At 33.9% G+C, this 14,941-nt stretch overlaps 2 protein-coding genes and 1 non-coding gene across 3 annotated transcripts; all 3 read right to left on the bottom strand.

Annotated features, from left to right (window-relative positions):
* Positions 1–16: 16 nt before the first annotated feature.
* Positions 17–2,010, bottom strand: LOC120128012. Its single transcript, XM_039145795.1, has one exon. The coding sequence runs from the start codon at positions 2,008–2,010 to the stop codon at positions 61–63; it is 1,950 nt and encodes a 649-aa protein (XP_039001726.1). The 3' UTR covers positions 17–60.
* Positions 2,011–12,391: 10,381 nt separating this feature from the next.
* Positions 12,392–12,917, bottom strand: LOC120127975 (peptidyl-prolyl cis-trans isomerase 1-like). The gene has a single exon (XM_039145764.1). It carries the CDS (start codon positions 12,907–12,909, stop codon positions 12,394–12,396), a length of 516 nt encoding a protein of 171 aa, XP_039001695.1. The 5' UTR covers positions 12,910–12,917; the 3' UTR covers positions 12,392–12,393.
* A 640-nt stretch (positions 12,918–13,557) lies between these two features.
* On the bottom strand, positions 13,558–13,641 carry TRNAL-CAA. Its single transcript has one exon. It is a non-coding gene; the product is annotated as a tRNA-Leu (tRNA).
* Positions 13,642–14,941: the final 1,300 nt, after the last annotated feature.

The raw sequence follows: 14,941 nt of genomic DNA, 5'->3' as shown, positions 1-14,941 counted from the left end.
TGATGAAGGTGAATGGAAGTTACAAAATTGAAACTATAAAATGTTTCACAGAGATGAATTTTAATGGTATCCTCTTGAACCTCTGGATTGATAGAGTTCCAATCTACTCTTTGCTTCTGGTAATAAACCTTCAATGTCGGGATTTCCAGCTAAATGAGCTTGCTTTAATGCCCATTCTAGCACTATTAGCACTTCCTCTTGAGCAAGCACTTCACTGTCGGGAATATTGTACGCAATGTAACACAGAAGAGTCAATGATGGAAACTGCACCATCTGTTCCCCAAAGTAAACCAGTTGGATCAAATGCTTCACCCCGCCCGCCTCCACTATGGCTTTCGAGTGGTTAACATGGAGGTAGTTTTGCGGTGACGCAAACTTGTTAAGTGCAAACACGCCTTCCATCGAAACTTCAGCTTCCATTTCGTCCAATAGTTTCACCAACGGCCCGATGACCCTCGTTTCGGATGCTCGGAATGTCCTCGCCAAGTTCCCTATTGATTTTATGCACGGAATGAGGAGGTCCGAGTCCCCCTTATCGATGACTTTGAGTAATTGGTCGAGAACTGCTTTGGCTGCAGGGGCAGTAGGTTTGAAAGAAGAGCGTCTCAAGTCAGGATTTTGCTCGGCCACGGCCGTGATCTCCATTAATGCAAGGGAAGAGTAGTACCGAATGTCGTCGGTGCTCTTCTCTAACAAAATAGCAAAGCATAATAGAGCTCTGGATTCAGTTACGCTACGACAAATGCTGAGGTTTCCCTTGCAAAGCTGCCACAGAGCCCTTGCTGCCATTGCTTTCATTTGTGCTTTAGTGCCAGGGTCTTCGAATTCCCTTCCCTTAATGCTAGTTCCAGATATGGGGACATGGTGATGCGACCTGGCACCAGCAATTTGGTGGTGGGCGCCTTTGGGATGGTTAGCTTGTTTGTTGGGTAGCGGTGGTGTTGCTGAGCTTCCAACATTCTTGCCTTTGGTAGCCATAGTGTTGGTAACCACATTTTGCATTTGGCTAGGCGCTGCTGCTTGTTTCCCCATCGATTGATCTATATGACTCTGGCCTTCAGGGTCCTTTTTCTGGGGATCTTCCGGACTTTTACTAGCCAAAACAACCGAATGAATCGATGACGCTTGCTTGGTCACGATACTATACTTACTATGTTCCTCGACGGTCTCGAAGGCAAGATGGCTGACTAGAAACCGGATTATATTGTTTTGTGAAAAGTGGTCTTGGCATTTGGGGTGATGTGCAGCCAATTCGGAAACAGCCCAAGCCACCACAGTTTGAACTTTCATTCGACCTTCTTTGAGGATTTTCGCAAACACTGCACAAACACCAGCATTGACAATCTGTTCGACACTTTCAGCGTCACGTCCGAGCAACCCAATTGCCCTTGCCGCATTCTCCTGACCCTCGGGGTTCCCTTCCTTTGCCAATTTCAACAATGGAGGGACTCCTCCTTCCTCGATGATCAGCTTACCGTACCGATCATTGTCCCGAGCCAAAGACACTAATGAAGCAGAAGCATCGCACCGCTCTTCTATCGTACCTGTGTAAAGAATAGCGATTTGTTCCCATATAAGACATAATATAGGTTCATTCGCCGCAATGGGAGGAAGACCCAGATATTCATCATCTTTATTGTCTCCCGACACAGCCAAAAGCCACGAAACATCTCCTATAGAATTCTCGAGTTGCATCGACAGTTTCCTAAAGGCTGCTGCAGGAATAATGGTGAAAAGTCGCCCCAAGAGACCAGTTCTACCACACTTGAGAACGAGCGTTAGGGCCTTGTCAAGGACTTGTTCGGTGTCATCCACGATTCTCCGTGTCGGGCGTTCGTAAACTTCATTGCTAGCTCGGGCAACTTGACGGAGGAGGCCGGCTAGCTTGTCGGTCTTGGCTTTAATCTCTTGGCATTCTTGTTTAAAAGATTGTGCTTCATCCGCAGCCTTTGTCACCATATCCGCCACCTGTATCGGCCTTGCCAACAGTTGTTTCACAATGCCCGCCATGATGCAAGCGGACCCGGAAACAATGGCAAAATCCAATTACGACAACGATCCTTTTCAAGACAAAAAAAAATTATTCTAAACTGTCTGGTTTGAACGACAAGATAGCGCAATATTGTTTGAATGTATTGAGAAATTTATGTTAATACTTCCATTTTGGCACTGAGAAAATGAAAAAGGAAAAAAAAATGTAAAACCAGAGTTAAAGAAATGAAAGGAGTTTTCGTAAAGGAGGCATCATTGAATGCACGGTTTCCTCCGGAGAGGCGTGGCCAGGGAGGATGTGGTGGCGCCGCCAGTGAATGCAAAGAAGAAGATAGCTATAGATTTGTAATGGTCAGACGAGGTTTTCTCCATGTTTGATGTCCAAAAATAAGAGCCACCGCTCTTCTTGCGTTATATATAAGAATTGGATTGTTTTATCCATAAGTTTATTTTTATAAAATTATACTACTATCAATATGAAATCCCTTTAAATAAAAAAACGTTCGACTTTTACGCTTAATTCTCACGTTTTTTATAAATCAATTGGATTTAAATCGAAACCCAAATACAAACATCGCCCATTATTGTGAATGTTCAAATTAGCCATCATCGGATAAGGTTTAAGCACTTTGCTTTGAGATCCAATGAACCATGTGGCTCAAATCAAGCACGTTAACTCATCCTCTTCACTGTCACATGCATATATAAGTCTATGTTGCTTAGATTGGAACTTTTAATATTTTTTCATATCTTTTACTTTTTATTTACGAAATAACACTTAATTTCTATCAAATAAATGTACTAAAATTATAATCTTAATACACAAAATTTTATATAAACTAGTAGATTAATCACAATGATGATTTTTTTTAAAGATTACTAAATAACATAAATTAACCACAAAATAATAAAAATAGGATTATATAAAGATTGCTTAAAAAATTTAATCAAAAAACTCGAAAAATAGAATATATGAACAAATAACTTGAAAGATAAGCATGAGTGAGTGATTATGAATACTTGTCAATATAAAAAAAATCAACTTCAAAATTCAAATCAAGGGTGAATCAACAAATCAATTTAAAAGATGATATTAAATTTAATTATGAAAATATACTATAATAGCAAATTTATAATTTTATAAAAAAAATAATTATTAAAGAACTTAAACACAAATATAAAAAGAGAAAAGGTTAAAGAGTAGAAAAGAGAATAACATAGAAGACGAAAAAATTATAATAAAATATATGTAAGGGGGCATTTGGTTCAGGTCATTCCTCGTTTGGTTGGCAAACATTTCCAACATCAGTAATAAGTTATTCCCAACAATGGTATTTTGGGGTATATTACCGAGAATGTGATTACTCCCCTTCCCTTAGGTATTGTTACATTTCCAGCGTTTTGGACTAAAATACCCTTAAATATTTTTTCAAAAATATCATTCTTCTGTTGTTGAATAAAAAAAACTATGAATGTTAAATTATAAATTTATCCTTAAACTATTTTAGATTTACAAAAAAATCCATAATTAGAATTTTATATGAAATTCAGGGGTTAAAATAAAATTTTAGCCTTTCATTAAACCTATTTATCTTTTCAATTTTGTAAACTATATATATATATATATATATATATTATGAATTTAAATTTTTTAAAGAAAATATATAAATTAAGTATAGTAAAATTATAGTAGAATTCAACTTGTTAAAAAGACAAATATATAATAAGGAAAATTTGATAAAATATACATTCTAATAATATTTTATTCTTTAACCAAACATTGTAATCTTATATTTCTGCTAAACGAACCAAACACAACAATGCAACATTGTAACACCCCAACCCGTATCCGACCCGGATCCGAGTCCGAAGTGTCACATTGACTTTTCAAAAACCTTTACTTGTATAAAATAGTGAGTAATTTAAAATTTATTATTACATATAACTTATTCAAAACCTTTATCGAACTATTCAGAGCTTATACAATATATTATCTTGAATACATGCCAACTAGAAATTTATGTATTAAAATACATATTATTCACCTTTCTTCTGATCTGGCCTTTGGTAAGAAGAAATGACATGTCTTGCTCCACATTGCTCTTTACTCTTCTCACTTTGGTAACCTACGTGTGAAACAATCACACGCTAAGTCGATGACTTAGTGAGGCAATAAACATAAAATATAAACTATAGCTTGTAATCATGTATGAACCATTACTACTATCACTCATACCCTTATTCATGTAACAAATCCCTGTAACGCATATGCAATATATATCATTACATATAAAAACATATACACACATATATTCCTCACTCATCATTTCTATCATTAGCCTTATTTCACTATCCATATTACTATTTATATGTGTTGATCATATCCTCTTGAACTTAACCTTATTAACCAACATATGCTTCATGTAACCAAACAATACACATATCATCATATGACTCGTGCAATATACATATCAACATATATCACAAAAGCATATTTTTCACATGTAATATATTTATTGTTATATCTTTGTCTAGCCCATGTACATTTCTGAGAACTATAGATATGTGAGTTTATAGAGGTTGTGCACTAATGCTGTCACCGAAGTGCCGCGTAGAAATGCACCGAAGTGCCATATAAGGTTGTCCCTAAGGACCACATATCATTCCTTAAGAATCATATACATATGCCAAGGATCAAGTATGTGTCTCAAAAGACCTCACACATGTTCCGAAGAATATATATATGTCCCGAAGGACCGCGTAGACCCTCGACTCTTGGCATGCCAACTATACCTCTAGCTCTCATGACACATAACATGGGCATTAATCTTTATGTTATCACACATTCACATATACACATAGTCTTTTTATTACATTTTTATAAGATCACACGTAGTCAAGTAGTTCATTTCCATATAAATCACACATACACATAGATCACTTGCACGTAGAACATCTTTATATAATCATATGATTCAATTTACTTATCACATATACTTTTTCTTTCATATATCTCATGGCATATATCACATGGATCTTTATTTCATTCTCATATGATCACATAATCATGTAGTTCCCTTCTCCTATCACTTTGCATGGTTTTACATAAACATATATCATACCTTATTCATATATATATATATATATATATATATATATATATCTGCAAATACATGTAAGCCCATATTTTCTTAACTTATAACTTACGTTACATATGCATGTAATCTTATGACTTATTGTTAAATAACTCAAATAACATTGTATTATTACATACTTTGTTCCATAGCCATATATTTACATACCTTATACTTACCTAGTTTACTCTATTTCACACATAGTCACATAATCACGTAATTTACTTACACATAGATCATTTTCATACCTAAATCATATAACACCCAATTCTTCCTCATAAAGTTATATTTTATATTCATATTATATTATATTATCCTATAAGTAAATACTTATCTTATGGTTTGGTATAATCATTTATACTCAATTCCCTTCACTAATATATTATTCTCATATTACTCTATAGTCTAATCTTATTTAACTCATCACCTTTCTCATGTAGTCATATAAATCTATTATATTGATTATTATAATTGATCACGTATACTATTAACATGTATGGTCACCTATCATATAAACTATTTCACATTCCCATGCAATCATATAGACCATTCATATTAATTCCTATACTTATCACAATACATGTATTCACACAATCATTTAACACATATTGTAATATATATCACATATACCCAAATCAAACATATGCTTATGATCATAAATTAATGCATTCTAATATAGGAAATAGACTTGTCGCAAGTCTTATTTCCATTAAACATCATAAACTAACTTGTATGCACTCACCTGAGCCTCACTAAGTTCTAATCCACTTTTATGTTTTCATCTCTTTCGATTGAATCTTGACTTGATAATCGTTCCGGGACTTGTTCGTGCTCGATATCTATATGATCATACATTGATACATATCAGTATCCAATTGATATACTCCAATCTATCATTTCGTAGACCAAAAGAAAGGTATAATTCTATTTCCCTTTAAGTGCATCGATGCATAAATTACATTCGATGTTTCCATTTTTTAAGGGTGCATCGATGCACTTCCTGTGCATCGATACACACTGAACAATTTCTAGAAATTTACCCTTGATGCATCGGTGCACCTTGAATGTGCATCGATGCACATAGCCCAGAAATCCAATTTATGCCCGAAAATCCCCTCTTTTCAACTTAATTACTTCATATATCATTCCATTTCGTATTCTTAACTTACTTACTCCTATTCAAACTCATTTATCTCGTCTTGAACCTTAATATCCTCTCCTCTTTATTAACTTCAAGAATTATACCAGATTTCCAGCATGTTTCAAAACTCATTTTATCACTTCATATCTCTTAATTTAACCCTTGACAAATCAAATTTATCTTCCAATTTGAGTAATGAACTCTATTTTAAGATTTCACCCAAGAACCCCAAATCTTTAATCCCTCCTAACTCCATCATACTTTGATTTTAAGATAACTTAAGCTTTCTTTAAGCTTAGTTATCATCTAATAATCAAAACCTAACCTTAAAATCAACAATTAATCCATAAACAAAGAAACTTACCTTTGAGCTTGGAGATACGGGAGAAGGAAGAAGAAGAAAGAAAACTCTGGATAATTCTCCTTTTCCACGTGGTTCCTTATCTTATAAAAGAAATATAAAAATCTTACTAGTCAATTGACCATTTTACCCTTTAATTCATTCCATAATTACTAAATAACCTTCATCATATTTCTAATAAATCATTAAACTATTCAATTATCCTACTTTAATCACCAATTTCTAAAACTTTACAATTTGGTCACTAACCCGGTATTGAGGATGTTACAAATCTCCTCTCCTTTAAAGAAAATTCGTCCTCGAATTTTCACTGAACGAATCAATAAGAACACATATTCTATTGTTCTCATATTATCTCCTTTCTTAATCTTTTCTTCCTTTATTTCTTCAACTACTTTTTTTTATACATTTATCTACTGTCACTAATCATATAAACAGTAACTAGTAACTTTAATCCCTTTGTCTTTTCTCTCCTTCCATTATGCATTTTCCTTTGACCATTTCTACGACTTCATATAATATCACTAATCATGTAGACAGTAACATCCATTTCATCACTTAACCTCATAAATCCCTCTTTAATTGTCTTATAACAATAACCAACTCATTTTCCAACATCATTTGACCGAGAACACAACATTAGATCTTCTTTAAATATGATTCAACATACACTTTAAAGAATCTTTTTACATCACCTTGCACACTTTTCTTACTTTATATCAAAATTATCATCTACACTTCCATATAACCCTTATCGTATCTGATCCTTTAACTAAATTCTTTTTCATTTCTTTACTCCAGTAATCATTTATTTATTCCTTATACCCCAAATCATATCTTTCCCTTCATGTTCATATACTCTTGTCTTACCACTTATACTCATCTCTATGTATCAATCTTTATGGCATCCTCATAACTTTGATAACCCATTTACTTATACAAAACTTCATTCTTTATCATTTCTTATACTTGAATTTTCCTTCCTTAAGGTTCCATGCAAATACTTATCTTCTTTTCTACATCATAGCTATCTGATCAGAATACACAACTACATTCATTTCACATCATAATTGATTAACTCAACTTTACCTTTTCTTCCAATCTTATAACTTTTACTCTGACAATTAATCAATAACATTTGTCCAATCAAGGGCACAAACCTAGTCAACCAATCACATACATCCTTTCCAATCGAAAATATCTCAAAATTTATTTACTTAACTTGTCAATTTCACCTCCATTCTCATACATCCTGAAATTTCCGTTATTCAAACTCAACATCATAACTTCCTTTGTCTTATAAACTGATCATTGATATATACATTCTCAAACTCTTCTTATCAATCCTCAGCTTTACTCAAATATACAAATCCTTACTTCCTTTTCCTTTACTATACGACATTACTATGATTCAAAATATGCAACTGTATCCAGATCCATTTCATATTTTGGTTATCATATCCTGACAATATCTTATAATCTTATAATTCCAATACATTTTTATCACATACTCTGGTTAGCCAACGCTAACTCTTTCCATCTTAACTGCAAACCCTTATCATAAACATACTCTTGTTTATGCTCAATACTATCACTTCGTTTCAAACATATAAGCTCTGACTTTATACATCTTATACGATTGTCACTGATGCACTTATCCTTGAGTTCTTCTATAATTACTCACCACGTCATTCGATCTTTTTAACGTTCTTATGGTGACATGTGTTCACCATATTCTATCTTATCCACATACTAACAAACCTAATCCCTATCGCTTTTCCGATTCAAAACAATAAAGATCTTCTTTCACTATTCTAATATGATTTAAACTTTCTAAAATCAACCTTTAATCTTATAAGACACTTTCTGAGGTTTCTGCTCTTCATCTTGTCTGGCCAGGGTAAGTGAATTGCTATCACCATCAGATTTGTCAGCTATCGATTCACTTCGACAATTTCTATAATCAATTTCTACTATATTATACAAATCTTATTCTATTGGCAAGACAACATACTCCTTCCCCTATCAGATCAGAAATTTTTACTCTGTGTTGGCATGTACATATTTTATGACACTTTGGACTTTAGTTTATGCCGAGAATCGGTTAAACTGTAGCTCTGATACCATTAAATGTAACACCCCAACCCGTATCCGAGTCTGAAATGTCACATTGACTTTTCAAAAACCTTTACTTGTATAAAATAGTGAGTAATTTAAAATTTATTATTACATATAACTTATTCAAAACCTTTATCGAACTATTCAGAGCTTATACAATATATTATCTTGAATACATGCCAACTAGAAATTTATGTATTAAAATACATATTATTCACTTTTCTTCTGATCTGACCTTTGGTAAGAAGAACTGACTTGTCTTGCTCCACATTGCTCTTTACTCTTCTCACTTTGGTAACCTACGTGTGAAACAATCACACGCTAAGTCGATGCCTTAGTGAGGCAATAAACATAAAATATAAACTATAGCTTGTAATCATGTATGAACCATTACTACTATCACTCATACCCTTATTCATGTAACAAATCCCTGTAACACATATGCAATATATATATCATTACATATAAAAACATATACACACATATATTCCTCACTCATCATTTCTATCATTAGCCATATTTCACTATCCATATTACTATCATTTATATGTGTTGATCATATCCTCTTGAACTTAACCTTGTTAACCAACATATGCTTCGTGTAACCAAACAATACACATATCATCATATGACTCGTGCAATACACATATCAACATATATCACAAAAGCATATTTTTCACATGTAATATATTTATGCCCATGTACATTTCTGAGAACTATAGATATGTGAGTTTATAGAGGTTGTGCACTAATGCTGTCATTACAGCTCGTATAAATGCACCGAAGTGCCACGTAGAATTGCACCGTAGTGCCGCGTAGAAATGCAACGAAGTACCATATAAGGTTGTCCCTAAGGACCACATATCATTCCTTAAGAATCATATACATATGCCAAGGATCAAGTATGTGTCTCAAAAGACCTCACACATGTTCCGAAGAATACATATATGTCCTGAAGGACCGCGTAGACCCTCGACTCTTGGCATGCCAACTATACCTCTAGCTCTCATGACACATAACATGGGCATTAATCTTTATGTTATCACACATTCACATATACACATAGTCTTTTTATTACATTTTTATAAGATCACACGTAGTCAAGTAGTTCATTTCCATATAAATCACACATACACGTAGATCACTTGCACGTAGAACATCTTTATATAATCATATGATTCACTTTACTTATCACATATACATTTGCTTTCATATATCTAATGGCATATATCACATGGCTCTTTATTTCATTCTCATATGATCACATAATCATGTAGTTCCCTTCTCCTATCACTTTGCATGGTTTTACATAAACATATATATATATATATATATCCACAAATACATGTAAGCCCATATTTTCTTAACTTATAACTTACGTTACATATGCATGTAATCTTATGACTTATTGTTAAATAACTCAAATAACATTGTATTATTACATAATTTGTTCCATAGCCATATATTTACATACCTTATACTTACCTAGTTTACTCTATTTCACACATAGTCACATAATCATGTAATTTACTTACACATAGATCATTTTCATACCTAAATCATATAACACCCAATTCTTCCTCATAAAGTTATATTTTATATTCATATAATATCATATTATCCTATAAGTAAATACTTATCTTATGGTTTGGTATCATCATTTATACTCAATTCCCTTTACTAATATATTATTCTCATATTACTCTGTAGTCTAATCTTATTTAACTCATCACCTTTCTCATGTAGTCATATAAATATATTATATTGATTCTTATAATTGATCACGTATACTATTAACATGTATGGTCACCTATCATATAACCTATTTCACATTCCCATGCAATCATATAGATCATTCATATTAATTCTTATACTTATCACAATACATGTATTCACACAATCATTTAACACATATTGTAATATATATCACATATACCCAAATCAAACATATGCCTATGATCATAAATTAATGCATTCTAATATAGGAAATAGACTCGTCGCAAGTCTTATTTCCATTAAACATCATAAACTAACTTGTATGCACTCACCTGAGCCTCACTAAGTTCTAATCCACTTTTATGCTTTCATCTCTTTCGATTGAATCTTAACTTGATAATCGTTCCGGGACTTGTTCGTGCTCGATATCTATATGATCATACATTGATACATATCAGTATCCAATTGATATACTCTAATCTATCATTTCGTAGACCAAAAGAAAGGTATAATTCTATTTCCCTTGAAGTGTATCGATGCATTCCTTATGTATCGATGCATAAATTGCATTCGATGTTTCCATTTTTTAAGGGTGCATCGATGCACTTCCTGTGCATCGATACAAACTGAACAATTTGTGGAAATTTACCCTTGATGCATCGGTGCACCTTGAATGTGCACCGATGCACATAGCCCAGAAATCCAATTTATGCCCAAAAATCCCCTCTTTTCAACTTAATTACTTCATATATCATTCCATTTCGTATTCTTAACTTACTTACTCCTATTCAAACTCATTTATCTCGTCTTGAACCTTAATATCCTCTCCTCTTTATTAACTTCAAGAATTATACCAGATTTCCAACATGTTTCAAAACTCATTTTATCACTTCATATCTCTTAATTTAACCCTTGACAAGTCAAATTTATCCTCCAATTTGAGTAATGAACTCTATTTTAAGATTTCACCCAAGAACCCCAAATCTTTAATCCCTCCTAACTCCATCATACTTTGATTTTAAGATAACTTAAGTTTTCCTTAAGCTTAGTTATCATCTAATAATCAAAACATAACCTTAAAATCAACAATTAATCCATAAACAAAGAAACTCACCTTTGAGCTTGGAGATACGGGAGGAGGAGGAAGAAGAAAGAAAACTCTGGATAATTCTCCTTTACCACGTGGTTCCTTATCTTATAAAAGAAATATAAAAATCTTACTTATCAATTGACCATTTTACCCTTTAATTCATTCCATAATTACTAAATAACCTTCATCATATTTCCAATAAATCATTGAACTATTCAATTATCCTACTTTAATCACCAATTTCTAAAACTTTACAATTTGGTCACTAACCCGGTATTGAGGATGTTACAAACATTTCCAGTAATCTTATTCCTGCGGTAATCCTATTCCCGCCAGTAATTTTACATTCCGTGAATCAAACGCACCCAAAAGTGTTTTGATCAAGTAATGATAACACTTTCTTTTTAAACCACCTGTCAGTGTATTGAAAAAGCGTCCTTAAATTTGGACTTGATTGAACTATGCAAGGAGATGTATTTGAGTTTGAATTTTAATCATGCCTGTGTAACACTTAGGGTATTCTCTCATTTACAATACTAATACTAGTAGGAACTGGGAGACTGCTCAATATTGGTTCCTGTGTACGTGGATGAAAATAAATTGATCATGACAATGAGTAAGAGATATATTGGTTTAGGGAATCAAGAGATTCGAGACTTTATATTCATGTCAACTTCAAAACTGAAATTTTCATCAGCTAATTGACGGTTATGATGGAAACTAACAAAATCGCTATCTTATTCTATGGTTAGTTCTTGGAGAACAACCATTTAAAGGAACAAAAAGAAAACAGCATCATAAAATGAGGCCAGAAACTCAAAAACTTTGAATCTTTTGTTTTTTAAAGCTGTCCACAATCAGCAATAACAACAGGCTTGGAAGTCCTTCCACCGCTGGACCCGACCTTCTCGATGGCACGAACCACGTCCATGCCTTCAGCAACTCGTCCAAACACCACGTGCTTTCCATCCAGCCACTCCGTCTTGGTTGTGCAAATGAAGAACTGAGACCCGTTCGTTCCCGGTCCCGCGTTGGCCATCGAGAGGATCCCAGGTCCGGTGTGTTTCTTGATGAAGTTCTCGTCTTCAAACTTGGCTCCGTATATGGATTCGCCTCCGGTGCCATTTCCGGCGGTGAAATCGCCTCCTTGGCACATGAAGTTGGGGATTACGCGGTGGAAGGTCGAGCCTTTGTAGTGGAGAGGTTTTCCACTACGCCCGACGCCTTTCTCGCCGGTGCAAAGGGCACGGAAATTCTCCGCTGTGAGGGGAGTGCAATCTGAGAAGAGCTCCATCACGATCCTGCCAGCCGATTGGCCGCCGATCGTCATGTCGAAGAAGACCTTAGGATTTGCCATTGATGTAGAAAATATTTTCTTTGAAAAAAAAAACTAACGAGGAAAAGATTAGTGGCTTTATGAAATTAATTTTGATGGTTAGTTAGGAACTAAGCAAAGGGAAGGGAGTTTAAATAGCCGGACAGGCTTGTGGACCAATTAAAGATGGACACGTGGAATTGTGAGGATTTGCCGATATTTAAGGCTTGAATAGACTAACCTTTGGGACCTTAGGCTGTGGGAATTGTTGTTGTTATGGTTGTTGTGATTAGTATAAATCTTTAAATTATATTTTACTTTTTATTTTGACATATTTATTTTAAGATCTTATGTTATTTACGTCGAGTTAACTCCTAAGCATTATAATAAAATTCTTTCAAATTTGGATATAAAATATTATTTTAAGAACATAGAACTTCTTTTTTGTCTAAAATATTTAATATAAAATTGATACTTTAGTCAAATTTTCTTTTTGAGGGGAATTATTATTTAACCAATGAGTAGCTAAGTTCGTGGTGCTTCTGATGGATCGAACGGTGACGTGAGGGTGGATCGAACGGTGACGTGAGGGTTGACGACCGGTAGTTGACGAGCATCCAGGAGATGGAAATTAACTACCGAGAAGTCAGGCAGCATAAGAATCAGCAAACCATTATGCTAAAAAAACCATGTCAGAAGTGGGATTTGAACCCACGCTCTCTAACGAGAACCAGAACTTGAGTCTGGCGCCTTAGACCACTCGGCCATCCTGACCTTTTGATTTACTTTAAAAATGAATTTTAATAACTTAAATATAATAAGATTTTGATGCTGAGGATTCTGAAGTGAATAAGAAAGGAGCCAACGGGCAATCAGTTAAAAACGAAGTACATAACTCCCTAAACAAAGCCAAAAGACTGAAGAGTTAAGTTCAACTCTTCTAATGTTAATGCGATGCACCAAATCATGTCAACTTTGATGTTTACATTGCACCTTTCAACACTAAGCCCCAATGTTAACACTTATAGGTGTGAACTACAACTAACATAAATGGCCACGACATTCTGAATAGCAGCTTCTGAAACTTCTTGACAGCATTGTTCCTCAAACTCTTTATTCTTGTTGAAATACTTATGTTCGGCATCCCCATTTGATGCATTGATATATGCATGGATGAAAAAAAAACCTTAAAAATAAATAAACATATCCATATTCAAAGACATACTCATATCTAACTCTTATTCCTAAATTTCGTGGTTCAAAGTCAATTCGAGAGAGACTATAAGAAGTAATATCACGGTCTCAAGCAAAATGACAAGAAGAGATAGAATGATTCATCAAGGCAGCACCTCTTTTTATTCTTGATCTTACATGGATATGACTGATACATGGTTGTTTGTACTAGGATATCAGTGTCCAACATGAGTATACATCCCATAAAGGTATGTTCAAGATTCCCATATGTTTGAGAGGTCTTTAGTGGATCATATCCCAAGTTCATGCCCGGCATGAGTGTCATATGTATATATAAGAGCAAAGTTGCTATTGATGCACGTCTAAGGTTTTGATTGCTTCTGACTTACGATGAAGCTCATAAAGGATTGGACTGCATGAAATTTGGGTTTTTATGTAAGGAAAGTGGGCTTTTTCCAACTCATTGAACCAAATTATGCCTGCATGATGTTCCATGCAACACATTATATGCAGGTATACCGTTTTCTAGAAAGAGGACGAGAAAAGAAATCAAAGAAAGAAGATAAATGATTCTCCATCCATACAGATTAGTTTAAACGTCATAACACAGAAGGCGACTGATTAATCAAATTAAAAATTCTCCAATGCTGATTCAATTCATGGACTTTTCATGCTTATTCTTCATAAAGCATAAGTCTACCACAATTAGAATTCCTGGCTTTGCGCTCTAAGCATACAGATCTATGCCCCTTGACTCGTCATTGTATTGTGCCCCTTGATTCGCGTCATTTTTATATCAGGGTCTATAATTATGTGATAATATTATAACCCTTAAACTTCATCATTTTAAATGGATTTTTTATATTTTATTGTATTCAAA

Source organism: Hibiscus syriacus, unplaced genomic scaffold (assembly GCF_006381635.1).
Source record: "Hibiscus syriacus cultivar Baekdansim isolate YM2019G1 unplaced genomic scaffold, ASM638163v2 tig00110474_pilon, whole genome shotgun sequence".
Taxonomy (NCBI): domain Eukaryota; kingdom Viridiplantae; phylum Streptophyta; class Magnoliopsida; order Malvales; family Malvaceae; genus Hibiscus; species Hibiscus syriacus.
Note: the sequence above shows the minus strand (reverse complement) of the source record. Positions and strands in the feature narration are given on the sequence as shown.